The sequence below is a fragment of the Cutaneotrichosporon oleaginosum genome, assembly GCF_008065305.1.
Source record: "Cutaneotrichosporon oleaginosum strain ATCC 20508 chromosome Unknown ATCC20508_contig03, whole genome shotgun sequence".
Taxonomy (NCBI): Eukaryota; Fungi; Basidiomycota; class Tremellomycetes; order Trichosporonales; family Trichosporonaceae; genus Cutaneotrichosporon; species Cutaneotrichosporon oleaginosum.
This window is the reverse complement of record NW_027072172.1, coordinates 661,962-688,173: the sequence shown is the minus strand read 5'-3', so window position 1 is coordinate 688,173 and position 26,212 is coordinate 661,962. Positions and strand designations below refer to the sequence as shown.

The following is a 26,212-nucleotide window of genomic DNA, read 5'->3' as shown; positions in this document are numbered from 1 at the left end:
ATCCCCGTCCAGGCCCGCTCCGACAACTGGATGTATCTCGTGATTGACGAGCCATCGCAGACCGGTGCCGTCGTCGACCCCTTTGACGCGCCAAAGCTCACCGCCGCCGCGAAGGAACACGGCGTGAAGGTGGGTGATGGATGAACGCGCTGACACCAGCTCACGACGCTCATCACCACTCACCACCACGCCGACCATTCAGGCGGCAACGCCAAGTTTGTACGTGTTGACTTATGCCACTCCTCGGCGTCGCTCACACCAGCTCGAGCTCAACCCCGGCTTGACGGCGTACGCGGGCTCGGACAAGTCGCCAGGCACCAACAAGATCGTCGGTGACGGGGACAAATTCACCATCGGCGACAACATCAACGTTACGTGCGTCCTATACCAGGCGGGGACAGAGCTGATCCCAGGTGCCACTCTACGCCGTGCCATACCCAGGACTCGATCGCGTTCTTCCTCGAGGACAAGAAGACCGGGCAGCGGGGAGTGTTTACGGGGTGAGTGGAATGGAGGAGGTAGTACAGTGGGCACCCACAGCACCTTCCCCCGCCGGTGCATCCACCTGCCGAACTGACTCGCAGCGACACACTTTTCCTCGCAGGTTGTGGCCGTTTCTTCGAGGGTTCGTTCCATGACATTCGCAAATGCTCACATTAGGCAACGCTGCTGAGATGCACGCAGCTCTCACAAAGCTCGGCCGCCTGCCCGACGACACCCTCGTTTACAACGGCCACGAGTACACCATCGGCTCGGCCAAGTTCGGGCTTACCATCGAGCCGAACAACGCCAAACTGAGGCAGTGAGTACGAGGTGGCTGTGACTAAGCACTTGCTGACCGGACTCAGGCTGTACGAGACAGCACAGAAGGACAAGTGCACGACGGGCAAGTCGACGATCGGTGATGAAAAGGAGTGGAACGTGTTCATGCGTCTCGACCGCCCAGAGGAGATGTGAGTTTTGTGTGTGTGCATGAGCTGACATATAGCAAGGCGACGGGGGAGAATGACCCGATCAAGGTCATGCACCAGCTGCGCGAGATGAAGAACGCCATGTAGGATGATGTGAAGTGTGCATAGCCGATCTGGCAATGAGGATGGCACAATCATCTCGCCATCACAAAACTGACCATGTTCACTTGCGACGGTGTGCCCGCCAGGCATTGTCCGAGGGTCGCAGAGACTCTTTAGCGTGGAGAGATGGACGCGAAGACATAAGTTTAGACTGAAGAGAACGGCTCGTGCATCCAATCCACTCACTTTGGCTCACGTTTTATATTAAGCCAGCGCACAATCTTTTGCCACTCCGGCTCCGTATTGTAGTATCTGGACAGCGACTTTCAACAGGTTCCGTCCTCTCTCCCCTCATATTCCAGAACAGCTAGCTCAATGCTCTCATGCGACACGCTGCACAACTTCAAAAGTGGTCATGCGTATTTGAGACCGGGAGATCACGAAGTCACGACTGAGCCCGTGCCTTTTGCCCTGTGGCCATCGGCGGTCTCTGCGTTTGTGGAGAGATCGGAGTGAGATAGGTCGTGGTAGAGATAGGTGGCGGTAGAGAGGAGATGGGTTCGCGGAAACGTCGACGTGCGAGTCACATTGAACATCTTTGGGAAGTTTATCATCAAGTCATATCCGGGGCCAAGTGTCTGTTGCATTATGTGTCTGCACCTTAAGAAAGCTTCCGCCCAGCGGACCTCGGAGATCTCGAGCGGCCATGGGAGTGACTATCCCAAGTGTCGACCTCGCTAGAACCATCTGCATCAAGTACAGTTTGTTTGGGGCGGATGCAGCCATCTCAGTACAGTCTTAGATCGCAAGGAGAAGAGCGAGCTGGCACTATCGACTCACTTCCATCTCCAGATGCGCGCGCTCCAGGCCTACGCGCGCTCGGTACTCAGGAAAGGTAAGCTGCTCCACCTTGTCCGCATCCCGACCAATGACTTTGGCAAGTAGCTTGAAAGCGGACCTCTCGAACTTCTTGACGATGAACGGCGGCACGGAGTCGAGCCCGACGACCACGACCCTGGCGCCCGCGGCCACCTCCTCGCGTACACAATCGAAGGTCCGGCGCAGCATTGCGCCGAGTCCCATCCTCTGCTTCTCGCCGGACCACGGCGAAGCCGCCCGTACGGGATCTTTCGCAAGGTGGAAGACCCAGACCGACTCTTCCAGCAGATTAAGCTTGTCAATGCAAGCATTCGGGTGGCCTTCAAACTCGTCGTCGGGGTGCAGTGAAATGTTGCGCACCACACGACGAAGCGGCCTGCGCGCGGGGCGGGGCAGTGTGTTCCTGAGTATGTAAGGAAGCGGCGCAAACACAACGAATGTGTCAATCGGTACCTCCAACCACATTGCGCTGTTAGGCACTGAACCCATCTTGATATCACGGTCGCCTTTGGTGTTGTACATGAACCGAAGAGTCGGTATCTTGGGCGACCTTTGGAGGAGGCTGGACGCGGTGATGCCTACGAGGTCGACAACGTCGCACTCGAGCTTGATAGCGCCGCCATTCCAGTCGCGAAAGACCGGAAGGCGGATCTGCCAAGGAGCGCCCGTGGCACCACAGCTGACAACGACGTGTCGCTTCAGCAGCTGCTCGTCGGCGCGCCGGCGGAGGTCGCGACACGCGCCGCGCAGTGCAATGAGCGCGGCATACGGCGAGAAAAGGATGATCTGGTCGAGGATGTGCGGATACGCTGCGGCGTCAATCGTCGAGGAGTTGTTAGAGCAAGTGTAACTAAAACCAGACACGTGCGAGAGAGGACGATTGAGTGTGAGATCGAGTAGATGGATCGGGTTTGTGGAGACCCCGCTGCCGATCATGTCGTGGAACCAAAGATCTTCCGCAGCATCGCGCGTTCTTTCGCTTCCTGCCGTGCTCGTTATTTCTCTCTCCTTTTCCTCAACGGTCTCCTGTGTTCTCCTCTCCACTCCCCTCTCGTCTCCGACATGCGCGCCTTGGACGCGTCAGCCTATCCGCACCTCCTAGACGCCGTCATCACGCACGCCGATTCATCCACGCTGCGCCGCCTCTCGCACACCTGCCGATCGCTGCATGCGCGCCTCACCCCGCTCCTCTACCGACACGTCACGCTCCGCGCCGGCCGCTTTTGCGGGCACGTCTTGGCGCCCGAACCTCCCTTCACATGTCTCCGCGCGCTGCGGCCATGCACAGATGAGGAGCCCGGGCACCTGGCGCACACGCGCGTCCTCGACCTGTGTGCGGCGTACGGCTACGGGCGCCCGGCCGCGTTTCCCTCCCTCCGCGTCGTGCGGCACCCGCTCGCATACCGCACATGGCCGATGCCACGCTTCCCCGATGCGCCCGCACGCATAGTCGAGCAAGGCGGGGAGTGGCTGCCGCCCGAGCGGTGGGAGCCGGTCGGCGACGGCGTGTACGTCGCTTACCTCCACCTCACGCATCCACGGTGGCACGAGGAAGACGACGTTCCGGGACTATACATCGACCCTCCGGAGGGCACGCGGCGGCTGGTGCTGCATCTGTCGTGGGATCCCACCTATCCGCGGGTGCGATACGCCGATGTCACCATCGGCGAGGTTGCGCTGCATGCCGACATCGTCGTCCTCTTCAATCCAATCCGTCCTGTACTGGAATCGCCGATCGACGATGTCGAAGCCATAGGAGATTGGTCGACCGGGCCGGCGTCGAGCCCTCGCCGCCGCCGCCGCCTGTCCCGAAGTCCCACCCGCCCCGCCAAGCGTCCCCGCCGCTCGTCCGGCCACACCGCTACTTCTCCGATCGGGCACACACGCACCCCGAGCATCGCCGAGTCCGATGTGCCGGACACGTACCATGACCCGCTGCGCGCCCACGGCCTCTTCGGCAACCTCTGCTACGCACTCATGAACCGCGTTATCGAACAGGGTGTGGCCGTCACTCTTGTCGGTGTGGAGAAGTGCACTTGGCGTGATCTGTCCCTTCCGCGGGATCTGCAAGGGGTGGAGACGGAAGACATTGTGGCAGCGGCTCGAGTAATGCTCAGAACCATCCTCGACTCGGTGTTGGTGCTACCTGAGGAGTTTGGTTGGGACTGTCTTCCCGCGTGGCGCAGCATGGCGTGTCGAGATGGGTGGTTTGACGGGCATGTGGCGACCGGCTTAGGGCGACACTTTCGCTTCGCCAACGCCAAAGCCTGGCGGTCGCCGGCGTTGGGAAGGGCGCTGCGTGGGCTCGAGAGCAGACAGATCGTCTGGGAGGAGTATGAGGAGCGGGTGCGTATCAGTGCTGGAGTAAGCGAGGAAGTGCTGAGGCGATTCGTGTAGAAATGTTAGTCATTCAGATGCAACACTGCAGTCTCGTCGCGGCGCATCAAGGTCCATAGATTAGGCGAGCAGGTGGTACGTGACTACAACGTTCGATACAGGCGGGTCGTCCGATATGTCTATGCCTTGGCAACACAGACTGTAGGGAACTGGCCGATCCGTCCCACCTGGTTGGGGTCTCCGCCTGCGTCGACGACACCACGCGCCCACCCATCATCGTAGATCTCGTGGACGATCAAGAGCATGCCGGGTACGAGGCTGAGCTCGTCGACGAGCGCAGCATTGTAGGGATGCTGCGCAACAACGCGCGAGCCCTCCTCGATCCACACGCCACTGCCCTTGGGAAGCTCGAGGCGAGGCAGGCGAGTCGTGTCCGCGCCTGCCGCGGCAGATGCGGCAGCGGCAGCAGATGCACCGGCTCCAACTCCGGCCATATTGGCAGCGCTCGAAGAGGCAGGAACTGCTGGTGCCGGCTGGGATGCAGCGCCGATCAAAGGGGCGGCAGCGAGTGCCGCCTTGGGTGCGGAGATACTCGAGGGGCCGCGAGGTGGCGAAGTCTGAGGAGGAGACGTCGGAGTGTGCGTGTACGCCGACTGAGGCGACCTAGGAGAAGTGTTTGTCGGGGGCGCGGGCAGAGGTCTAGGGGGCGAGGACGGGACGTGGGGGAAAGCATCGGCCGTGGGAGTGATCGAAGGTTGCGCCTGAGGCAGCGATTGATGGGGCGCGTTGGTAGGCGCAGGAGGCGAGAAATTGCGCTTGGTAGGGGGCGACGGGGCATCGCGACGCTGCTTATTGGCAGCGAGAGCCCCAACACCCGCAGCGGCAGCGCCGGCCGCAGCGGCACCAGCGAGAGCACCGCCGTGGCCGTGCGACGAACCAGTGGCATGAGTGCCGGAAACATGGCCAACGGAGCCGACACCAGGAGTGCCAATAGCGTGGGGTTCATTGTCACGAGCGCCAACACCCAAGGAGTAACCGGCTACAGATGGGTGAGAAGCGACGTTGCCGGTAGCGGGAGCGCCAGATGGAGGAGGAGCGGAGGAGAAGTTGGTCGCTGCCGGCACGCCAGTGTGCGCAGCATGCCCAACATTGGTGGCCGCAAGAGCACCCGCCCCTGTTGCGGCGGCTGCACCCGCAGGAAGAGTCGTGTTGGTGTGAGAACGCTCAATAGGACCCTCGCTGATGGTACCGCCCCGAATCTCGGGCGAGTTTTGGGCGGGAGTGTCGGGGGTGGACTTGCCCCAGCCAGTGCCATGGTTCTTCTCCTCAGGCGATGCGAGAAGTCGACCATTTGCTTTGGTGTTATTGCGCTTGCGGCGCCAAAAGCAGAATGCCAGGAAGGCGATCTGAAAGTCAGCAACGACCTAGTATCTTGGGAGGGATGAAATTTTAACTCACCAAGGCAATACCGCCCACGACACCAACGACAATTCCGGCGATAGCACCGCCGGAAAGACCCTTGCTCGCGGTACTCGGTCGCGATGCATCGGCAGAGGCCGTGGCAGTGTTGGCGGCAGCCGAGGAAGACAACGCGGTTGCGTCGAGACCACATAAGCCGCTGATGTCAAAGCTGGCTGATAGCGTCAATATAGGGCCAGTGCAGTGCAAACAGGCACCCGAAGTGTCGATCAGGTAACCATGGGCACACATAACAACTCACGCTCAGTGCAGCACTTTTCGGGAGTAGTAGAGCAGAACGTGCACACCTGCGAAGATGAACTGGCGAAGCCGCAGTTGTGCTCGTTCATGTCGCCGGAGACACAGGTCGCGGTGTTGGTGGAAGCTCCAGCGGTGCACGCAGCGTAGTCGTTTGCAATCTCGTTGTCGCGCGCACCCCCCGTGCGGTCCCTGCCGCAAAGAGTCGAGTTGGATGCAATATCCTGCATCGACTGGCGGTTCTGGTCGCATGTGGTGGCGCAAACTTGCTTAGGAAGAACGGCCGTCGGTCCCTCTGTTTGTTAGCCAGGTACTTGGGCGGGGGAGCCGTGCAAAGTAGATAAACTCCTCATAGCATGCATGCTGCAGACCCCCGCATAACTCTGCAGAGCTGGAGCAGCGCTGTGCGACACAAACTGTCCCATGACTTTGTCCATTCTTCAAGCGACAACTCTTCGGCTGCACGACGTCTCGCTTCTGTGCTCTCAGGATCATGGGGCCCACTCGTCAAGACCTCAAACATGATGCAATTCTGCCACCGTTGCGCCCGTTCCGTCCGCGTCACACTGCCCGCTGGAACCACTCGCTGCTCGCCTCGCAAGGCAAGTGCCCCTAACACTGACAACTGCCTCAACTCACGGTAGTATTGAATGCAAGCCAAGGAGCCTGGAGAACTGGTCCAAACTCCACAAAGAACAGTGCGTTCGTAACGAATCACGGTTGAGTCGGCATTGTTGCAACCCATGATGTCGTCGAGCTTGGTACTTCCAACGCTGTTGATGTACTGGAGGCCAAGACGATCAAAGTCCTGCATGTCGTAAACCCGAGAGAAGAATGGGTAGGCGGCGGTTTGGTTCTCGACAGCCACGTACGACCCCTCGACTGCATGTCAGCGAGAGGAAGGAAACGGTAGCGTACAGCCTGGGCATAGCGAGCTTCCAGTGAGGTAGAGACAGCCACTAGTTTGGTCGAGCTGGGCGAGGGCGGGGGCGGCCAAGGCGAGCAAAGTCGCGATAGCCGCCTTTGCCGTTGGGCGGGTCATGGCGGCTTGGGTAGGAGGAGGGTCAACGAGTGTGTTTGAGGTAGCGGGGAGGGGGAGGGATGGCGGAAGGTGAATGGGAAGATGAGAGATGAGGAGAAGGGTGAGAATGGGTAGCGCTGGGATAGCAGAGGAAGAGGAGGGCAAGGAGGAGGAGGAGGAGGATGAGGGGAAGTGATATGAGCGTCGAGGAGGACGTCAGTGATGTTGACGACGAGATGAAAGACGAGGAGGAGGAGGATGAAGAAGAAGAAGAGGGATGGGTCGAGTGAATTGACTGAGGGAGGGGGGGGGGAGGAAGGTGTGTGGGATGAGGAACTGGACGAGGGGAAGCAAGGCTCGGCATTCAGGGCAAACATCCTACACTCCCCGTACACACAACCATCGCCCCTGTTGAGCCACGTGGTGAGGCGCCTCCTTGCTATGCAATGACGTCGTGCCAATACGAAAATGCCGCCTTTCGCGCGTTCGATTCACACACCTGGAATCGTTGGGTGTTCTTTTTGCATGGTCATCCCCTTTCCCGGCCCGATCTGCTTACAGCACAGTGTCAGCCTACACGCTCACACGTAGCATTTGTAATCGTTGCTGCTTTTTTTTTTTTCCCACAGGTACTACTTGCGCGTCAGATCTCTTCTGTCTGGAATTGCCACTCTGGCAGGTTTGGAGAGCGGAAAGAGTAGGCCCGGGTGCATGCATCCAGCCTTGCCACGGAACGTATTCGGCTCACATCAGTCGCATCCTCCCGCTGCTCAGTAGCACCTCGACAATCCTATATTCCTCTACCTCACTACCTCTCGGCTTCGCCATGCTCGACGCAGACATCTACCCACACCTAGTCAACCTCGTGATCAACCTCGCGCCACGCGATGCGCTTCTACGCCTCCGCGCAGCCTCAAAAGAGTTCCGCGCCAAGGCGGACACGCAGCTCATCGCTGGCCGCATCATAATCGCCGCCGCAACCTCTGCAGCCGACGAGAGAACCGTAAGCTCTTCTACCAACTCGCTGGCGCGCGACTGTCTTGAGATGCCCGTGATCGTATCCTCGCCATCTGGCCGCATCCCCGCTTTCGAAGGCATGGCGCGAGGCGAGGTCTTTAACCCCGCCGCGCATGACCTCAGCCGCGTCCGCATTGTGGACCTCGTAGGCGTCCGTACGCTCCGTCCCGAACCACGTCGCATTTCGTGCACCCGTTACGATACGTCTCTTCCCGACGCATGCGATATCTTTATCGCACCGTCGCTCGACTCGTCCCGCCTCACCGTGCGCTTCATGCATAATCTTGTCGGCGAGCGTGCCTTGGACTCATCGTTTGTCGGAGCCACACGCGCTGTGGCAGCCAGCCCCGACACCACGGTTCTCTTCACCCCGCTCCCCCACATGTTCTACGCCGAGTGGCAGGCGCCTTCTCTCCTCAGATGGCCGAGCGCCGGGAAGGTCGACCTGCGCCGCGCGGTCATCAACATATCGGTGCATCTGGACGATACTCGCCCCGACGAATTCGCCTTGTGCCCAGTGAGTGCGCCGGAAATGGTGTTGGTGTTCCATCGGGCCGACACTCCAGTTGTCGACCACGCAAGCCGTAGCGCTGGAGTCGATCACATGCTCCGAATCCTGGGATACGCTGTCGCTCTGCACATTGCGGACGGACATAGTCCTACTGTGGCGGGAATCGAAATCTTTGATGGGTGGCCAGGATGGGAGCCTAATGAGGGAGAAGGGGTGTGGGACGGGCTTGTCAGGCGCTTCCGTCACTTCTGCAGGAGCACAATGGGGCGAAATCCCAGGATGGCGGGGCCGGAGGCTTTGGAGGCTTTGTCTCGGATCACTTTCATGACTCTCGACGAGTTTCGTGCCTATCTAGGCCCAGAGCGTACTGCAATTGAGACCATGGAAACTGGATGGGCGGGGAAGATGGAGTCCATTCGTTGAGAGTCAAAGCAGTGCCAGTAGAGAGCATAGATGGGCAAACAGACGACGCGCTGATAGCAATGCCATCCATGTATGACATGAGCTTTTTGGGACAGATTACATAGAGCCCTTACAATGGAGAGGCCTTCACGCAGGCGCCACAATCAACCTCCTAAGAGTCGGCTGAAATCGACACAACAACCTTTCCTGTCGCAACACCGTCGACGCGGTCGTACGCGGCCTGAAACGCGTTGAATTCGTGTACGCTATCGATAGCAGGAAGCCACCCCCGTTCGTCGACGAGGTCGGCAATCTGCGCCAATTCCGGCACGCGTGTACGTACAAGGTACCACTGGGCCGTGGCCTTCTTGCCCTCGGGCTGCGTCTCGACGGGGTCCGTCCTGGCGTCAGCAGATATCTCGTTCACAGCCGCCTACGACTTACACGACGGAAAGAAATGTCCCGCCGTCTCTGAGCGCCGCCCAAGCGCCAACCTGGTCGATGCCCGAACAATCGAGGACGAGGTCGATCTGCCCCGGCCTCGCCCACTCGCCCACACTGGTCGTCGTGTAGTCGACGACCTCGGCGGCGCCGTTGGCGCGCATCTCGCCGGCACGCGCCCCGCTCCCCACTCCCACCATGTATGCACCAGCCGCCGAGCCGAAGCGCAGCGCCCACAACCCAACACTCCCACTTGCACCAGTCACGAGCACGCGCTTACCCGCGTTCGCCTGCCCGTCAAATACGGCCTTGAGACCCCCCTGCTCGAAGAGGCCCTGCCACGCCGTCTCCGCGCTGAGCGGTATAGCCGCCGCCTCGGCCCACGACACCTTCGGGCGGCGCGCCGCCGCGCCGACCGGCACAGCCGTGTATTCCCGCATCGAGCCCGACGCCCATGCGTCGAGCGCCCACATGATTTCGTCGCCCGCTTGGAACTCGGCGCCCGCGGGTGCTGTCACGACGACGCCGGCGCCCTCGGGACCGGGCACGCGCTGCGGGCGGTGCGTGAAGAGGTGGGGGTCGGCGTTCTCCCACCCCAGCTCGCCGCGGCAGGCGGCGCTCGCGCGCACCGCCACGACATACGCGTCCTCCGCGGCTGGAAGAAGGGGGAGATTCGCCATTTCGAGGTGCCGCTTGGCGGCGTCGGGCTGGATGAGGGCTAGACCGTCGTGCGACATTGTTGTGGGGTGCGGGGTGGATGGGGTCGAGGAGTCTCCTACAAATATGAAGGGCGTCACGGCATCTCCGCCGTTGCCCGATGAATTCTGTCAGCGAACGCGCGGTGCGGTAAAGAGGAGCATGTGGTTTAAACGAGAAGCGCACAATGTGATGAAGTGAGCATGACGACATGACAGTTACCGATCGCCGATCGCCGAGTCGGCATGTCGGTACCTGCGACGCTAAGAGTCAAAGGGTAAGTTCCAGATCTGGAAGACACACGTAGTCTCGGTTGTTCGACTGTAGAGTAACACCGTCAACCTTCGCGTGTGATCCCCGGGCGCGCTCGAAATGCGGGTTGCCCGGAGTTAGGAGACACGTAGTGGACGTCAGAGAGAAATAGATGCCTGGCCGGTCTTACAGACGACGCAATGTTATTTCCACACGCTTCACCCACATGTGTGGTTGCATCATGTTGTACGGCGGCCTGCGCCGTCACATGGCTCTTTCCCGCGGTGCTACTTCCGTGCGAAAGCTTCGATGGCCTTGACAGCTGTGGCTACTCCGTCCTCCTTGCGCATCTTCTCGCCAAGTGCCCGCGCGCGCTCCTGGGCTTCGTCGGTGTCTGCGAATGCAATCGCGGCACGCAGCTTCTTCATGTCGAGGTTGTGCATCCGGAGCTCGTGCTTCGCGACGCCGATGTCGGCCATGTGCCGCGCCCAGAAATACTGGTCTGCGACCGTGGGAAGGATGATGGACGGCACGCCTGCGGCGCAAGCTGAGTGTGTGGTCCCGCTGCCGCCGTGATGGATTGCCATGGCGCAGCGTGGAAGCAGCCACGCGTGGGGGACATCCCCGACGATGAAGAAGTTGGGAGGGAGGTCGCTAACTGTACTCCACCCGCGGCCAAAGATCACGCGACGATCCCCGATGACATCGCGAAGCTTTGCGAGGAAGTCGCTGCTCACGCCAGCCATACTCCCAAATCCGACGTAGATGGGCTTCTCGCCCGCGGCGAGAAAGGCTTCGAGCTCGGGCGGAGGCGAGTAGCCTTCGGACGGCGGCACCCACTGCCCCGCGTAGAGTGCGTTGTCGGGATAATCGGCGGGCCGAGGGAGGAGGGCGGGTGAAATCCCGTACACCTGCGGATCGCCCGTGCGGCGCTTTCCTCTTGGAGGGATTCCGTGCTCCTTGCGCGCGGCGTTGGTGGCGGAGCGGAAGATCGTCCAGGTCAACCAGCACACAAGGGAGTGGGTGATCAGGTGGAGCCACCCCCAGCGCGGCAGGCGCAGCCCAGCCATGATGGGCGACACGAACTCGCGCGTGCGCGTCGCAACCGGCGTGAGGACAGTCTGGATAATTGGGGTGCCGGTGCCCTCGGCCACGGACTCAGCGACGAACACGCTGATGCCGCCGGCAAGCACGAGGTCGACGGGGAACTGGGCAAGCGCGGTAGTCATCCACGCACTCGTGTGCTCTCCGGTGTGTCGGATAAGCTTCGGACCGGTCGCATCCGCCGCCGTAGTCCGCATGAGCTCCTGGAGGTCGCCTTGCAAAGGCATGTTGGGCACACCCAGCGCCTTGGCCGTCACCAATCCAGGAGCGTCGCCGAGCAGCATAACCTCGTGACCTGCATCCATGAGACCGCGGCACAGCGCTGCCATGGGGCGGGTGTCGCCCTCGGTGCCGTAGGAGATGGCGAGAATCTTCATCCCGACTGGTGACAGTTCGTGTCGATGAAGAGTGGGATGAGAAAGATGCAAAAGAGAAGAGAAGCAGTGCTGAAGTGAGTAGATACGGCGGCGATCTGATCACCGGATGCATACTCCCGAGTAGACGGCTCCTCGGCGCCGCTTGTCCGACGTGTCAAGTCAAGTGCTGCACTCCAGCGGAACGCTCGAGTCAAGATCCATCGCTCGCCACCCCAGATCTCGAGATGCGCTGGCTGGTGGCTCAAGCTCTAGCGACGACTTGGGAGGGAAAGAGTTCGACGGAGAGCGCGAAAAGAGTGCCTGATTCGCGGATGCTGCCAAGCCTTGCTGGCGGAAGATCAGACGAGCGGATCGACGTGCCTCATCAGCAACATCCGGAGGATCGGAGGGCTACATTCGAATGTGGTATGCGGTCAAGTGCTGACACAGCACACTGCTCAACCGTTCAAGCGAGCGCAGGTGACGTCTGCCTTGCTGAGCTCGCCTCCTCTGGCCCCTACTCCCGACTACCTCCTCGCAATGCACAAGGGCTCCGCCTACATCCTGCCCCGTTCATACATACACAGCGTGCTTAGCGTGCTTGGAATATTCTAACAACCAAAGTAATCGGCGAGCGCGGCCAGGTCGCAGAAGTGGAGGGTGTGACGGGGCTGTGGGGTCACGTCCTTAGTCCTCGCACGGCCAAATTCGTATGGGCGCTCGATGTACGCGGTTTGGAGGCCCGCGTCCTGCGCCGCGTCCAAGTCGGTATGGTGTGCCGCGACCAACATCACTTCCGCCGGGCTCACGCCGAGAACGCGCGCGACGCCGCGGTATGTGCGGTGGTCGGGCTTGTACGCGCCAAATACCTCAGCGCTGAGGATCACGTCCCACGGCAAGCCGGCGCGCTTAGCCATGTATGTGAGCAGTCCGATGCCGCCGTTGGACAGCGGCGTTATGACAAAGCGTGTGCGCAACCGCTCGAGTGCCGCTACCGACTCCGGCCACGGGTCGAGGCGATGCCACGCGCGATTCAGCTCCGCCAGCTGCTCTTCGGACAGGCCCCGCGGCGCGATCTTGCGTAGGATGTCCATATGAAGCTCATCCAGCACTCTGAACTGTCCAGACGCCATTGTTGCGGCCATTGCCGGTGCGTATCCCTCGCGCCACTTGAGCGCGAACGCGTCCCCGTCAATGCCCGGCACGACAGCCTCCACTTCGCGTGCGATTGACGAGTGCCAGTCCACCACGGTACCGAAGACGTCGAACGCCAGCACCTTGGGAGTAGCCTTGCCCCCGGTTGTTGAGGCGGCGTGCTCAGTCATTGTCCGAGTCTGAGGAGCAGTGGGTGAATGAGGGGCGCGACCAACACCGGTTATCGACAACATGCCGGCTGACAGTGACACACAACCGCCCAACTCCGTCAAGCCAATCAGCACGCGCGAGACACATGGTGCCAGCTTCGCCGATCGCCGACTCGACGCAGTTCCATTCCGTCAGCGCAGGGTATGCATGTCGTCGACTGGCTCACATCTTTCTCTCCCGGCAGGACTCATAGACTCCCGGTTTGCACATTCCTCCACGGCGAGATGGCCGAGTGGTCTAAGGCGCTGTGTTCAGGTGTTCATTTGTTGACATCCGCAGTCTTCGGACGTGGGTTCGAATCCCACTCTCGTCAGTAGAGTATTCAGTTGCTCAGCCTACCCTTTTGGAGCGAGAATGAAGCTGATGCAGACTGTCGCCGCGGGCGACGCGCTCAACACGGTGATCAATTGGGAGCGACATGCTGTCGGGGAGAGAAGTCTGTCGCTCCACGACCAGCCAAACTGTGCTCACACTCACATGTCCACAAGCATGCATCACAAATCCCCAAAGCTTCTGAATGCGACGCTACGACCAGACTAGACACCTTCATCTCCGAGCACGAAGACAGTCTTGCCAACCTTGTTCTTTTCAAACAGGGCGTAGTACTCCTCGGCCTTGGCAAAGTCGATCTTCTGCTCGATGAACTGAGCGAAGATCTCCTTGTTGTCGCGCAGCACTCCCAACGCCCCGGGGAAATAAGTAGGCACAGAGCACTGGCCCCACTGGAAGCGGAGGCTGGTGTGAGCGGTGCGATTCGACAGACGTACCTCTTGTGGAAGAGCATGTAGCCGTTCGAGGTGATGGGCTCCGAGTGGACGCCGCAGCTCGAGACAATGCCGAAGGGCCGCGCGAGCTCAATGGCCTTGGTCATGGCGCTGGCGTGGCCGACAACCTCGAGCGCGACGTCGGCGCCGCGGCCGTCCGTCGCTTCCATAATGGCGGCCTTGAGCTCATCGTCCTGGAGGGCAATGGCACCGTGGCGCTTGGCCGCCTCGAGGCGGTGCGGCGCGAGGTCCGTCGCGAACACCTTCTCGAACATGCGCATGGCCGACGAGATGGCGCACAGACCAACAGGTCCGCAGCCGATAACGACGCACACACCCTCCTTCTTCGCCTCGACATCCTTAACAATGTCGCCGCTCATCGGCTGCCCCAAGCTCTCCATGAGCAGGCGCTTGCCGCCCGACGCGACGAAGTAACCCGTCGGCAAGATGTCGGCCATGAGCAGCAGGGTGGACGCGGGAATGTCGTCCGGCTGCGGGAAGACGAACGTGTCGGCAGTGGGCACGCGAACGTACTCGGCCTGGCAGCCCTCGAGGCCGCGGCCCGTGCCGAAGGTGATGCCGGTGGTGCAGCGAGCCATGAGGCCCTTCTTGCAGTAGAAGCAGTCGCCTGGCATCAGCATATGGGGCAGCGAGGGCTACTGGCTGGACCTCAGCTTCGCAGGGTACGCACCACATGTCGCCGTGAACGGCACAATGACATTGTCGCCGACCTTCCACTTCTTGACCTCGTCGCCGACCTGGACAATGCGTCCGACGACCTCGTGCCCGATTGTGATGGGAAGGGGGATGGGAAGGTGACCGCGGTAGATGTGCAAGTCAGAGCCGCAAAGTCCCGCCACTGTGGTCTGGACGATCACATCGGTGGGCTTCTCAAGCTTGGGGGTGGGCACGTCTTTGACGGCAACCTTGTGCGGCGCCTCAAGGACGACCGCCTTCATAGTTTCAGGAAGGGCGCCGATAGTCATTGTTGATGGGGACTGTTGTGATGATGGTTGGGAGGAAGAACAATGAGAGGATGGATGCAGCGTCAACGCCGTAGTTGAATGCCACTCTCCCGTGGGCATCGTCCGGATGTGAGTAGATGGTTGCCGGTGTGAGGCGATAACAAGTCCCTGCGGCATTCGGTGTTGTCCGCCTCACTCATTCCTCGCATCCCTCGTGACCATCGGCCTGACGACCGACGCGTAATGCGCGACGCCGTAAGCGTCGCCAGCGCTCACCACCTCGGCGGCACCGGGTCCGGCCGTGTCTTGCCAAGCAATATGTCATGCCCACTATGAAGATGCATCCCACTACTCCATACGCGACGCGGCGCCGACGCGGCTTGCCATGGGCATTGGCGCACTTTCCCGCGGATCGGCTGTGCGAGCCCACTCCTCTGCACTCAGAAGGCGGATCTGGCCACTCAGCCCCTCGACATCAGATGCCCCGAGCGCCCACATGGCCCGGCATGCTTCCATCTGCTCTCCGGTGACGTCGCACCATGCGCGCTCGCACGTGCCATTAAGGAGGCGAGCGACAGCAGCGACGAGATCCTCTCCGCGGCGGGGCGACTGGGGTTTGTGCGGCTTGCGCTGCCACTTGGGCACATAACTAGGGCGCTGGCGCATCCCCAAATCAGGCTCAGAACACGCCTCGACGCCCACGATCGCGATGCGCGCGCGCCGCTGCACAGCGACCTTGACGAGGTGCTGCAGGAGCGTGGCGAACCACCCTTCGTCGACAGCACTTTCGTCGGCCGTGTTCTCCGCTGCTGGTGGGTGCAGGACGACCACGACGTCTGCGTGCTCCTCTAGGCCCTGCGGGGAGATCTGGATGTCGATTCCTGGGCGCAGCGCGCCCGCCCAGTGCAGGTGTAGCACAAGCCGTCGTGTTTCGGGAGGCATTCGCACCTGGAGCACGGTGCTGGGACGCGACGCATAGAACTGTGATCCCTCTTCCTCGTCGCTGTACTCGAGATCATAAAGCCAAGACGGCTGAGCCGGCGATGTGTGGAGGTCCATGTGCGTGACGAAGACCCGCGCGCGCACACGCTCCCAGTCGGAGAAGGCCCGATAGCCTTTGGGAGCTAAGACCGCACGAGGAGGCGAGGGAGGCCATGGCGGAAAGTAAGCAACAGAGGCGAGGCTTGTCCGTAATATCTGGAGTGCGGGGGCGGGAAAATGTGCTGTCTGCCACCGGACGGGCGCGCCAAGATCGATGCATTGTGTCATTGCCAACGCCGCCCGCAAAGGTTCATCTCCCCAGTCGCCGTCATCACGTTCGTCTCTTTTCGGGAAGTCATTCCACGAGCTGAGAACGCGATATGGTTCGCAAGGCAATCGGACAACGGCGCCGCGGCCATGTGCGCTAGCTTCCAAGGCGATGTGTCGATAGAGATGTGGGTGCACAAGCTCGCGAACGCCTCGGCCTGTGCGCTCCACCACAAGAAGGGTCTCGGGAGTTGCGTAGCTGAGTACGCCCTCAAATATGTGCGGATAGGCAGAGTGATCGAGGGTTGAGAGGGTGGCGGACGTCGGTGATGGAAGAATGGGGGGGTTGATGTGCTGGTCGTGTGAGCCAGGTGCGGATGCGATTAACGAGCCGGAACTCATTGCGTCACAGCGTCAGAGACTCAGAGATCGGTGGCAGAGTCTTTCGAGTAGAAGGGATTCAGGATGAGGCGGCAGAGACGTAGTGGCAAGGAGCGAGAGCGATGTGTGGATGAAACATGAGACACCACCTGCCGTTGCCTGATAAGGATGTGGACGATCGGAAATCGGAGATGATCGGCGCCACATTTCCATCTTGTTCCGAGATGACGGTCACCATACCCGTGATAAGATGGCCAAGCTCTTACCTCTCGGTCTTTCATGTGATGAAGCTAAAGGTTGCCATGCATATCACAGAGCTATGTGATCGCTCGCGCGAGCATTAAATCTCTGCTGCCGGCCACGCTTGACCGCACGGGTACTCGAACTTGACCAGCGGCTCGGCTGCTACCTGATATTGTGTGACTGCATGTTTACTCTACAACTACAGCTTACCCTTGCTCAACAGCGCCTTCATCTCCTCCCTGGTACGACGCGCGCCCTCGGCGCCAATACTGAAGTTAGCTGGGATCCATTGTAGCGCGGATTGCAATGCCCCCTCTGGTTGCCTCTCGGACGGCATTCCACTTACAACTGCCCGTGCGAGTTCATGCGGTACACGCCCCACTGGTCCGGGATGAGGTAGCAGCCAAAGTTCGTCTTGGGGTCCGAGTCTGTGATGGCCGCGACAAACGCGGACACGACGTCCTCGACCTTGGCGTACCCCAACTTCGGGGTGGGATGCACAAAGTCGGACGTGAGGATAGCGGTCTCTGCAAGTCAGTGGACCCCGTACAAGCTGGCGCACTGGAGAAATATGGGCAGACGGTGGCAACACGAATGTTGAGTTCACGAGCAACTTTCTCAATGCCCTTCTGAATACCGAGAATGCCCCTGAGGTCAGCTTATCCGACACTTGCTAGGGTGTAGATCGCCGGCCCGTTCTGACTTACGCCTTAGCAGCGCCGTACATGACGCCTTCGGAGCCATAGAAGGTGGACATGGAGCCGGTGAAGATGATGGCGCGCACCCCGGGGTCGCTGCGCTTGTCGTTGACGAAGTACCAGAGCGCGATGCGGGTGGTGTACAGGACAGCAGTGAGGTCGACGTCGAGCGTCTTGAGGTTGGGCTTGGTAAGCTTGGTCACGTCGCCGTCCTCGCGAGGGTCAAAGCGACCCATCTCGTTGATGCCGGCGTTGGGGAGGACAACGTCGATACTGCCAAACGCCTGGGCGCCGGCCGCGAAGAGAGCGACTTGGTCGTCCCAGTTTGTGACGTCGCAACGGCGTGAGACAACGACATTGCTACCGTGCGCGCGCTCGATTTGCGAGACCGTCTCGCGCATCCCCTTCTCGTCGACATCGCCGAGGACAACGCGCGCGCCATGCTTCGCGAAGTCGATCGCGGTCGCGCGGCCAAAGCCCGACCCGGCGCCAGTGATGACGACGGTGCGGCCCTTGAAGCTCGAGGCGTTGGCGTAGCACTGGGCGTAGGGAATAGCGGGCATGGTAAAGGAGTGTAAGTGAGAGAGAATAGAAGGTTGATTCAGAGGAGTGGATCGCAAGAACAGAGAAGATGCCCACCGCCTCGGGGTGACATTTGTGGATGCGGGGTCGGTGACAATATAGCCGGTCGGTGATGATAGTATTGGGACTGGGGCAGGAGTCCGAAGGGCCTTTTCACCAACCTCCGAGCTCGGGCGTCTCCGTGTTGAGACCGCTCTGCCCACCACCATGATGGTATGCTGGAGCAAACGCGCTCACGCGCTCGTCGCGATGTCAAGGCGTCGTGTGCCGGAGGCCCCGCCGCCCTTTGACGAGCGTGGGATATGAGAAGATGGTCTGCCGCAATAAGCAAGTGCGTCGTAACTTAAACAACATTGCCAACTCTGCTCCTAGATAAGACAAGTACATCCATATGATACATAGAAATACAACACTAATTCCTGCCCAGTCTTGGCGCAGGGGGCTCTTGAGGTCATGATTGGTAGTGTGCTCGCCCTCGCAACCCACGCTTTGCCGCCCCTACGCTCTTCCGTTGACTGCATGCCGCAGTGGCCGCCGCTTGGGACCCTCGCGCACAGCGCGCTCGATCTGATCAAGCATTTCGTGAATCCGGTACGGCTTGACCACGACATCATCAAAGTCGGCCATCTTCTCGCCAATCTGCGCGTGCCGCGCATTCCCGGCTGATGTCAGCGCGATACCACCTCCGGCTCACTGAATGCAATCACCGCCGTCGGGAGCACGCTCCCTACCGCCTCGGCTTCGCGTAACCGCCGCGTGGCCGTGTACCCATCCATGATAGGCATCTCGAGGTCCATGAGCACAACGTCGAACCGCTCGTCGTCGGTAGCGCCGGGCGCCTGGCTCTTCGTGAGGCGGCCCAGCGCCTCCAAACCGTTTCCGACGCTCTCGACGCGAATGCCGACCTTGCTAAATTGCCGGTCCAGCACTTTACAGTTGAGGACGTTGTCCTCCACGACCAGGACATGTGCGGATACCTCACGCTTGCCGGAAACCAGCCCTGGCGGGGTAGCCGGCGCGGCGGCACGCTCAACGCGCAAGAAGAACTGGAATCGGCTGCCTTGCCCAACATGTGACTCGACATCGATGCGCCCACCCATGCGTTCCGTAATTTTCCTGCAGACGAACAAGCCGAGCCCAGATCCGCCGAAAACGGTGTGCGTTTTGGCCGATGCTTGGGAGAAGCGTTGAAACAGGGTCGCACGCTCCGCAGGCGTCATGCCCGGCCCGGTGTCCGATACGCTGCAGAAGAGGTACAGCGGACCATTCGACGCAGCCGTCCGAGACGGTTTGGTGGTGGTTCCCTCGTCCGGTGGGGAGGCGCCAATGTCCAACATCACCCTGACGCGCCGCTGGGGCGAGTTGGACGTGAACCGGATTGCGTTGGACACCAAGTTGGTAACACTGGATATTAGGTATGCCTGTAAATGGACTTACATTTGCGAGTACCGCACAGGATCGATCATGACAGCGCGCACGCCCATGTCTTCGAACCCTGTCCCGATGTCCAGGCTCAGATCAACGAGGTTCATCTTTGCTTCAGCCTGGAAGACGCCGACGAGTTTGCTGGTCTCGCGCACTATGTCGGTGGCGACGTGGAAGATCTCGAGCCGGCCGAGCTGGAGTTTGCCAAGGGATAGCACATCGTTCGAGATACGCTCCTGCGTGAGTCCGCAGTTATAGATGTTTTGAAGCGCCTCGAGGTCGTCTTCTATGGCGGCGAGGGCGGGCGCGGCATATCCGATACGTGTAAGCTCGCCCTGGAGTTTGAGGAGATTGCCGCGCACGAGACTCGCGCACTGCATCATGTTGCTGATGGGATTGCGGATCTCATGTGAGGTGATGTCGATTAGCTCCTCCTGCTGGCGCTTGGCCTCCTCCGCCTCGGCTTGGCGGCGGAGTGCTTCCTCCACGCGCTGTTTCTGAAGCTCTTCGTTTTTGATGCGGTCCGTGATGTCGACGACGCAGCCGAGAATGCCGGTTGGTGCGCCAGCGATCCCATCGAGCCGCAGCGAGGTATAGCTGCACACGCGCCCGGACACGAAGCGGACCTCGCCGTGTACGCTGCGGGCCGGGCCCGAAAGAAACTCGGACCATCGCTGTCGCACGGTCTCCTTGTCGGCCTCAACCACGTAGTCGCCCCAGTTCACAACTTGCCTGCCACGCGGGTAGCCTGTGAGCTCATACCACATCGCGTTGGCATACACAAACCACCCGTCGGCGGTGGTGCGGTAGATGCCGACGGGGATCGCGTCGTTGAGGATACGCAGCTCTTGTGTTCGCTGGGCGTAGGCCGCTTCCAGCGCACGTCGCTTTTTGCCCAGTTGCAGCTGCATGTGAGCACGAGTGATGAGTTCCCGAGCCCCGAACGGACGCGCGAGATAGTCGTCGGCGCCGTATGCGACCTCGGGGAGAGCCTCCTCTCGGGAACCTGTCATCATTATCACAGGAAGCATCTGTTGTAATCTGCTGCCCTGCCGCAGCGCCGCGACGAGGTCGAACCCAGACATCTGAGGTCAGCTCAGCCTGTACAGGACTAACTCCGGACAAGTGGGCATCCGCGATCACCAGGTCAGGCGCCTTGTCCAAGGCTGACTCTTCCATGTGCTTGAGCGCGTCTGCCGCGCTCGTCACCTCGACGACGTGGCAAAACGGTGCAAAGATGCCGCGCAGGTACTGCCGCATCTCTAGTGTGGCGTCAACGATCAACACGACATCTTCAGGGTCGATTTGCACGCTCACGGGCAGCTCCTCGCCACCCTCGATGGCTCTTTGGAAGCTGCGAGCCGGATCAGGCGGCACGGCACTGCCCACCCAGCCCCACTGGCAGTGCGCAAGATCATCCATCACACTCTGGTGGAAAGCCTTGAGCACATCGATCGGGCCGAGCGGAACGTTGACGCATTCGTGCGGCAAGTGGTCGCTGCCCAAAGGGAGGGTGAGCGTCACCCTGCTCCCGCCGGTCGGCGGGCACTCGGCGTGAAGGCTGCCGCCGTGCATCCGCGCCAGTGTGATTGCGTGCGTGAGAGAGACTAGACGGGCATCAATGCCTTCTTGCACAGTGAGGGGCGAGTTGAGGAGGGCAAGAGTGCGGCCGTCCATCCCGACTCCGGTGTCCTCGACTGCGAGTACCGCGGCCTGGCCCTCGTAAAACACACGCACGCGGACTTGACCAGAGGAGGTGAAGCGGAACGCATTGCCAACGAGCGTGAAGAGCACACGCTCAAGCTTATCGCGATCAACGAAGACGTCGTGCGGCCCCGTGTCGCACTCTATAAGGTAATCAATATCGGGCGGCGGGCGGAATGTCTGCGCGGCAGAACCGACGAGCTTCCCAAAGTTGACGGGCGAGAAAGAACCCTTGATCCGCCTCGAGTCGATGCTACTCATCTCCGTGAGCGCAGAGAGACCACGCGCAAAGCGCAGAAGGTTTCGTCGGCTCGTCTCCAGCGCTGTGCGTGCGGGCCCGTCGGCAGTCGCGTCCAGCGCGTCATCAAGCGGTCCGGCAATGAGCCCGAGCATCGCGGCCAATTCGTGGCGCAGAGCCGCGAAGGAGAGATTCTGCACGGCTGCGCGAGCAGCACCCTCCCGCCGTCGCGCGAGCAGATCTTCGTGCGTCTTGACGGCGGCGTAGTGCGACGCAAGCTCCAGGCGTAGTCTGCATCAGCACAATCGCGGGGCACACTCACTCTCGCAAGAATTGCTGGTATACCCCGTCCCAGGGGAGGCGATCGCTCAACCCGACAACCATTACTGTCGAGGGCAGATCGGCATCGGTAAACCGCACTATTGGGATGACGATGGCGGACGTCGGCAACTCGTCCCACACGCGAACGGGGAAGCCCTCGACAATGCCGGAGCAATCTGGCACAAATACTGGCTTGCCAGTCTCGATGGCTTCCGCGAATGGCCAGGGTTCTGAGACTTCAGTGTTGGTTCCCCACACCAAACCGCCCATTACTCACCAAGAGCCGTCTGCGTACGGGGCTGCGGGCTCCCGGCGTCCTCGCCATCCGGCAAGGCCATGGGCACGTCAAGGCTGAGCGGCGCCGCGGGGTGCTCGTGCGGCACGCCCACGCCTCCGGCGTACCGCAGACGGACGAAAGTACGCTCGCGCGGGCCAGCCGCGTCCGTCTTGGTCCGCTCAACATGGTAGAGGAGCGCAAAGGGGAGGTCGCGCGGATTCGGCTCCACCGTCTCCAGGACAGCACGGTCGAAGTCCCCCACTGTGCGGCAGGTCGAGGCGCGTTCCGACAGCGTATATAGCAGTAGGGCGCGGCGCCCAGAAACGACTTTGGTGGTGCGATCGTCCCAGAGATGGATGAGTGCCTCTGTGCGCTTCCCGCTCTTGATGGGGACCCAGATGTTTAGGCGATACATCTCGCGGACATGGCCGTCCGCATCGGCCACAAGACAGAGGTCTGTCTCAGCTACGTCTGACGTGTACCCACCATCCTCTTTAGCGACTGGGGTACCATTCAGCACGAGCTCGCTGAGGCTGCCGAGCGCCGGCCAGAGCTCAGCCCAACTTGCTGTGCCCGTCTGCCCGAACGGGTGTGGGTGGTTTGGCAGCGCCTCGGCATACAGCTGGTTGTAGACGAGACACATGTCCTCGCCCCACCACATCGACCCGGGGAACGGGATGTTCATCACGAAGGAGACTGATGTCAGCATCAGCACAAAGTTGGGCTCCCCCACTTCCCCACTCCCGGCCCCCCGGCCCTGCGGCCCGAACCACCTCCAATGGCTTGAGCCTGGGCAACCATCTCATTCCTGAACATACCGACGAGCTGCAGGCTGGTCGGCCATTGTTCCCTAGGGCCCAGGGGCGAGCGCGCCCAATCGTTAGTTTCGAGCAGGGAGTTGCAGCTGCTGACGCGCCCGGTGCGCTGGCGGCGCGGCGCCCAGCTGCCGTCGTGCCGGAGGTACAGCAGTTTGCCCTGCTCGTCGGCGGGTGCCTCCGCGGGAACGGCGGAGCTTGAAGTCGGGCCGCTGTCAGTCGACAGCGCCGGCGACGGCAGGGGCCGGGGCGCGAATTCGAGGCGCCCATGCGGCGTCGCAGTGATGACGGCGAGGATGTGGGTGGAGATGAGGCTGCGCCCGTCCGGGCCGGTCTGGTAGAGCGGAAACAGCGTCTTGGCGAGGGTGAGGCGCGTGCGGGCGCCGAGCTCGAACTCGAGCGTCACCGTCGGCGGCGCACACATGGGGTTGTTTTCGTCGGCATGTTCCGCGCGCCGCGCGCTCCAGCTCGTGCTGGTGAACGCGCCGAACGCGCCGCTGAGCCAGAAGCTCAGCCGGCGCGCGCTCTCCGCCGACAAGCATTCGAGGAGGTTCTCGCACCCGCCGCTGATGCGGCGCCAGCAGGGATTGCTCCAGATCGGGCTCAGCAGCTGGATGTTGTGCAGGCTGAATGTGCCGCCGTGCTTCTCTTTGTTGACGGGCACGCCGGGGACGAGGACGAACGCGGGGTACGGGTAATTCTGGGATGAGCGGCGGACGTGCGCTACGCACGTCGAGATAAGGCAGGGGGAGCGCGGCGAGGTCGATCCCAGCGTCTTCGAGGGTCGCGAAGGCCGCGTGCTCGCCCGGCTTGGGCGTGCGCGCGCTCCGGCAGTCGTCGTCGGCGTCGGGCGTCGGCAGCCCGCTAACACCTGCGAGCATGAGTATTGGTGAGTGTCCAGATGACGGGCAGAGATACATGCACCCCATACTGGGTCGGGCCTGGCGTAAGCTCTCCCCGCATTGTCAAGGACAGGTGATACATCCGTGACTGGTCCGAAGGGTGGGCTAATTGGGCGACGGCCGGAAGTATGCTGTTGGCACCGACAGCCTCGGCAAACAATATCAAGTGTGATCTGCACAGTACCCGGGACTGGGATGGATCCGGGGATACAGGGATGGCCGCGCAAGTCTGGTCAGACGAGCACCAGGTGACGCGATGCCCAGCACGCCCAGAAGGTCCGGAACATGTGGCAGGCAGCAGCTTGGCCATTTAGTAATTAACCAAAACCTGGTGATGCCGTGAGCACAAGTCCAGGCGTCAGGTACAAGTGATGGACAGGGCGCCAATCATCCGCCGCCACCGCCACACTGGCTGCGGGAACTCCCATCGGCCATCTTGGCGCGTCTTCAAATGTATGTATGGAGGATTGATTAGGTGTGCTATAGCTACAAACTGTTGTAGTGATTCAGCTGCGAGGCTAATTCTGGCTTTACGAGTGGATTATAGTGGGCCGACTCGCATTTCTAAGTGGGTAAAGCTACACGTAGCTGAGCGTCGGCGGTCCCTCGCCCTCTTTGCGAGGGCTGGTCTCACGGCTGGGCTTGGGCGTGCGCGTCATCTCAAACTCGACCTCGTCCACCTCCGGCGGAGTGGCGAACCGCCTGTGCCACCTCCCCTGGCCGCCGCGCACAGCAGTGTATATGACCTCGAACGCGACGATGGCGAGGGTGAGCCCGGCACATACGAACGCGAGGATCGCCTGGAGCGTGCCGCCGTCGATCCCGGCTACGACGACGGCGACGCTTGCACCCGCAAGCGCGGCGATCAGTGCGGCCCACAGCGCCAACACCGCCGTGTCGGCCAGCACGCTCACGAAGCGGGAGAATGGGTCGGCGCGGCGCAGGAAAAGGTAGAAGGCGAGATACACGCAGAACGCGGCCTGCGCCGCGAGGAGCACGTACAGCAGCGCCGTGTTGCCTGCTGTCAGCGGCGTTGGGGCGGGACTCACGCTGCCGGCGTACCTCCCGCATTACGTCTACGAGGATACACTGCAAGACGAAGACGGCGAAGGTGTACGCGAGAAGGAGGGAGAGGAGGACGATCTGCGCGATCTGCGCGCCGCGCGCCGCCGGCGGGCGGCGCGGCACGCCGTCGCGCCACGCTGGGGCGAACTCGCGCCGGAACCCCGGCTTGCCGTGCACGACGCCGGTGTATGTGGCAACATTGATGGCGAAGACGACGGCGAGGCCCGCCTTGACCCACGCGAGCACCGCGGCGGCGCGGAACCAGGGCTCGAACGCCGCGCGTTCGAGCGTCACGCCCAGGCCGAGGTTGGCCGCGCAGATGGCCGCGTACGCGAGCAGCTGCACCCAGACGTGCAGCGCGCGGCGCGTGTGCTGGCACACAAAGCTGGGTTAGCGGAGCGAGGCGGAGGCATACAAGATGAACCAGTAGACGAGGGTAATGCCGTCCATCACCGAGTTGGCGTAGGACGCGGCGTCGGCCGCCTGTGGGCTGATGTGGCTCATGCTGGCGCGGTACGGCGTCCATGGCGCCTTGAAGATGCCGAGGAGGTTCGACACGACTAACGAGCCCATGAACAGCAGCATGTACAAGTACATGAGCACGGTGTGCGCCATGCGCGCTTGGTAGTCGCGTTTTGCTGAGGGTGGCATTGTGGGGATTGGGGGGTGGGATGCATTGGACAGGACGAGAGCGTGGATTTATAGCTGATTTATAGCTTGGGCAGTGGCATGCGTCTGATCGACCGTTGCGAAGTGGCATCTAGCATCGGTGCGTGCAAGCCATTCTGCAAAGTTCATGTATTTATTCTGCACCGCTTATCGGGGACGCATAGCGTCGCCCACAGGAACGGTCACATGTTGTGCGAGGTGATGAGCGGAGGGACACAGTTGGCGCAGCAGCGTGTGACTACCGCACTTGCACTAACAAAGCTTGTGATCTCAGACTCCAGCGGAGAACGGCAGCATCGACGACACGGCTTGCGAGGTGCGTAGTGCGAAGTGCAGAGTCGTACCTCCTGATCTAGACATCTGTACCTGGCGGCGTGAAAACCTCCGGAGCCGACACTTTGGACGTCGGAGCCGGCTGAACCTCTCGGGTTCCTCTGCATCGCCCCTCCCTATCGGAGCATGCCCACCCCGGGCGCGGGGGTGCACAGAGTGCAGCAGAGGGTCGTGCAGGCGCGGACTCGGTGCGTGAGCGGAAGCGCCCCAAGCGAGGCGAGCTCGACGAGCGCCGCTTAGCGCGACACTGTAGCGCGCTCGGCACTGCCCGGGGTGTGAATTACGCTTGACAGCTACGAAGCGGATGTCTTTGGACGAGTGAAGGCCCACCCTGTGAGGCGGTTGGACAGCCAGCTCGAACGATGTTGTGCACCATCGTGTGGAGGTGGGGCAGCATTGCGGACCACGCGAGGCGGTGTGCCCAGTTGGTATGCACCCCAGATGTTCTGGCAGATGTCAATGGCGTCAGTCG

The 26,212-nt window shown here is 61.3% G+C and overlaps 13 protein-coding genes across 13 annotated transcripts; 4 read left to right on the top strand and 9 right to left on the bottom strand.

Moving 5' to 3' along the window:
• Window positions 1–30: 30 nt before the first annotated feature.
• On the top strand, window positions 31–1,058 carry COLE_03453 (uncharacterized protein; the record flags this gene model as incomplete). Its single annotated transcript, XM_018420816.2, has 8 exons — window positions 31–129; window positions 160–219; window positions 263–375; window positions 414–500; window positions 585–625; window positions 661–802; window positions 849–953; window positions 989–1,058. The coding sequence occupies 8 exons, from the start codon at window positions 31–33 to the stop codon at window positions 1,056–1,058; spliced, it is 717 nt and encodes a 238-aa protein (XP_018279254.1).
• A 783-nt stretch (window positions 1,059–1,841) lies between these two features.
• On the bottom strand, window positions 1,842–2,828 carry COLE_03452 (uncharacterized protein; the record flags this gene model as incomplete). Its single annotated transcript, XM_018425349.1, has 1 exon — window positions 1,842–2,828. The coding sequence occupies one exon, from the start codon at window positions 2,826–2,828 to the stop codon at window positions 1,842–1,844; it is 987 nt and encodes a 328-aa protein (XP_018279255.1).
• A 126-nt stretch (window positions 2,829–2,954) lies between these two features.
• COLE_03451 (uncharacterized protein) lies at window positions 2,955–4,289 on the top strand (the record flags this gene model as incomplete). Its single annotated transcript, XM_018425350.1, has 1 exon — window positions 2,955–4,289. The coding sequence occupies one exon, from the start codon at window positions 2,955–2,957 to the stop codon at window positions 4,287–4,289; it is 1,335 nt and encodes a 444-aa protein (XP_018279256.1).
• A 119-nt stretch (window positions 4,290–4,408) lies between these two features.
• COLE_03450 (uncharacterized protein) lies at window positions 4,409–6,987 on the bottom strand (the record flags this gene model as incomplete). The annotated part of the gene is made up of 5 exons (XM_018426640.2): window positions 4,409–5,635; window positions 5,688–5,863; window positions 5,950–6,240; window positions 6,585–6,827; window positions 6,864–6,987. 5 exons carry the CDS (start codon window positions 6,985–6,987, stop codon window positions 4,409–4,411), a joined length of 2,061 nt encoding a protein of 686 aa, XP_018279257.1.
• An 805-nt stretch (window positions 6,988–7,792) lies between these two features.
• On the top strand, window positions 7,793–8,917 carry COLE_03449 (uncharacterized protein; the record flags this gene model as incomplete). The annotated part of the gene is made up of 1 exon (XM_018423060.2): window positions 7,793–8,917. One exon carries the CDS (start codon window positions 7,793–7,795, stop codon window positions 8,915–8,917), a length of 1,125 nt encoding a protein of 374 aa, XP_018279258.1.
• Window positions 8,918–9,068: 151 nt separating this feature from the next.
• Window positions 9,069–10,074, bottom strand: COLE_03448 (uncharacterized protein; the record flags this gene model as incomplete). Its single annotated transcript, XM_018427412.2, has 2 exons — window positions 9,069–9,297; window positions 9,341–10,074. The coding sequence occupies 2 exons, from the start codon at window positions 10,072–10,074 to the stop codon at window positions 9,069–9,071; spliced, it is 963 nt and encodes a 320-aa protein (XP_018279259.1).
• Window positions 10,075–11,990: 1,916 nt separating this feature from the next.
• COLE_03447 (uncharacterized protein) lies at window positions 11,991–12,341 on the top strand (the record flags this gene model as incomplete). Its single annotated transcript, XM_018427413.2, has 1 exon — window positions 11,991–12,341. One exon carries the CDS (start codon window positions 11,991–11,993, stop codon window positions 12,339–12,341), a length of 351 nt encoding a protein of 116 aa, XP_018279260.1.
• A 15-nt stretch (window positions 12,342–12,356) lies between these two features.
• On the bottom strand, window positions 12,357–13,070 carry COLE_03446 (uncharacterized protein; the record flags this gene model as incomplete). The annotated part of the gene is made up of 1 exon (XM_018423061.2): window positions 12,357–13,070. One exon carries the CDS (start codon window positions 13,068–13,070, stop codon window positions 12,357–12,359), a length of 714 nt encoding a protein of 237 aa, XP_018279261.1.
• A 576-nt stretch (window positions 13,071–13,646) lies between these two features.
• COLE_03445 (uncharacterized protein) lies at window positions 13,647–14,860 on the bottom strand (the record flags this gene model as incomplete). The annotated part of the gene is made up of 3 exons (XM_018423062.2): window positions 13,647–13,845; window positions 13,878–14,502; window positions 14,566–14,860. 3 exons carry the CDS (start codon window positions 14,858–14,860, stop codon window positions 13,647–13,649), a joined length of 1,119 nt encoding a protein of 372 aa, XP_018279262.1.
• Window positions 14,861–15,187: 327 nt separating this feature from the next.
• Window positions 15,188–16,489, bottom strand: COLE_03444 (uncharacterized protein; the record flags this gene model as incomplete). Its single annotated transcript, XM_018423063.2, has 1 exon — window positions 15,188–16,489. One exon carries the CDS (start codon window positions 16,487–16,489, stop codon window positions 15,188–15,190), a length of 1,302 nt encoding a protein of 433 aa, XP_018279263.1.
• A 421-nt stretch (window positions 16,490–16,910) lies between these two features.
• COLE_03443 (uncharacterized protein) lies at window positions 16,911–17,972 on the bottom strand (the record flags this gene model as incomplete). Its single annotated transcript, XM_018423064.2, has 4 exons — window positions 16,911–16,980; window positions 17,058–17,238; window positions 17,274–17,359; window positions 17,419–17,972. 4 exons carry the CDS (start codon window positions 17,970–17,972, stop codon window positions 16,911–16,913), a joined length of 891 nt encoding a protein of 296 aa, XP_018279264.1.
• A 517-nt stretch (window positions 17,973–18,489) lies between these two features.
• On the bottom strand, window positions 18,490–23,652 carry COLE_03442 (uncharacterized protein; the record flags this gene model as incomplete). The annotated part of the gene is made up of 8 exons (XM_018426641.2): window positions 18,490–18,653; window positions 18,686–19,395; window positions 19,429–20,501; window positions 20,533–21,649; window positions 21,681–21,915; window positions 21,957–22,652; window positions 22,775–23,471; window positions 23,503–23,652. 8 exons carry the CDS (start codon window positions 23,650–23,652, stop codon window positions 18,490–18,492), a joined length of 4,842 nt encoding a protein of 1,613 aa, XP_018279265.1.
• A 599-nt stretch (window positions 23,653–24,251) lies between these two features.
• Window positions 24,252–25,389, bottom strand: COLE_03441 (uncharacterized protein; the record flags this gene model as incomplete). The annotated part of the gene is made up of 3 exons (XM_018426642.2): window positions 24,252–24,691; window positions 24,723–25,123; window positions 25,154–25,389. 3 exons carry the CDS (start codon window positions 25,387–25,389, stop codon window positions 24,252–24,254), a joined length of 1,077 nt encoding a protein of 358 aa, XP_018279266.1.
• Window positions 25,390–26,212: the final 823 nt, after the last annotated feature.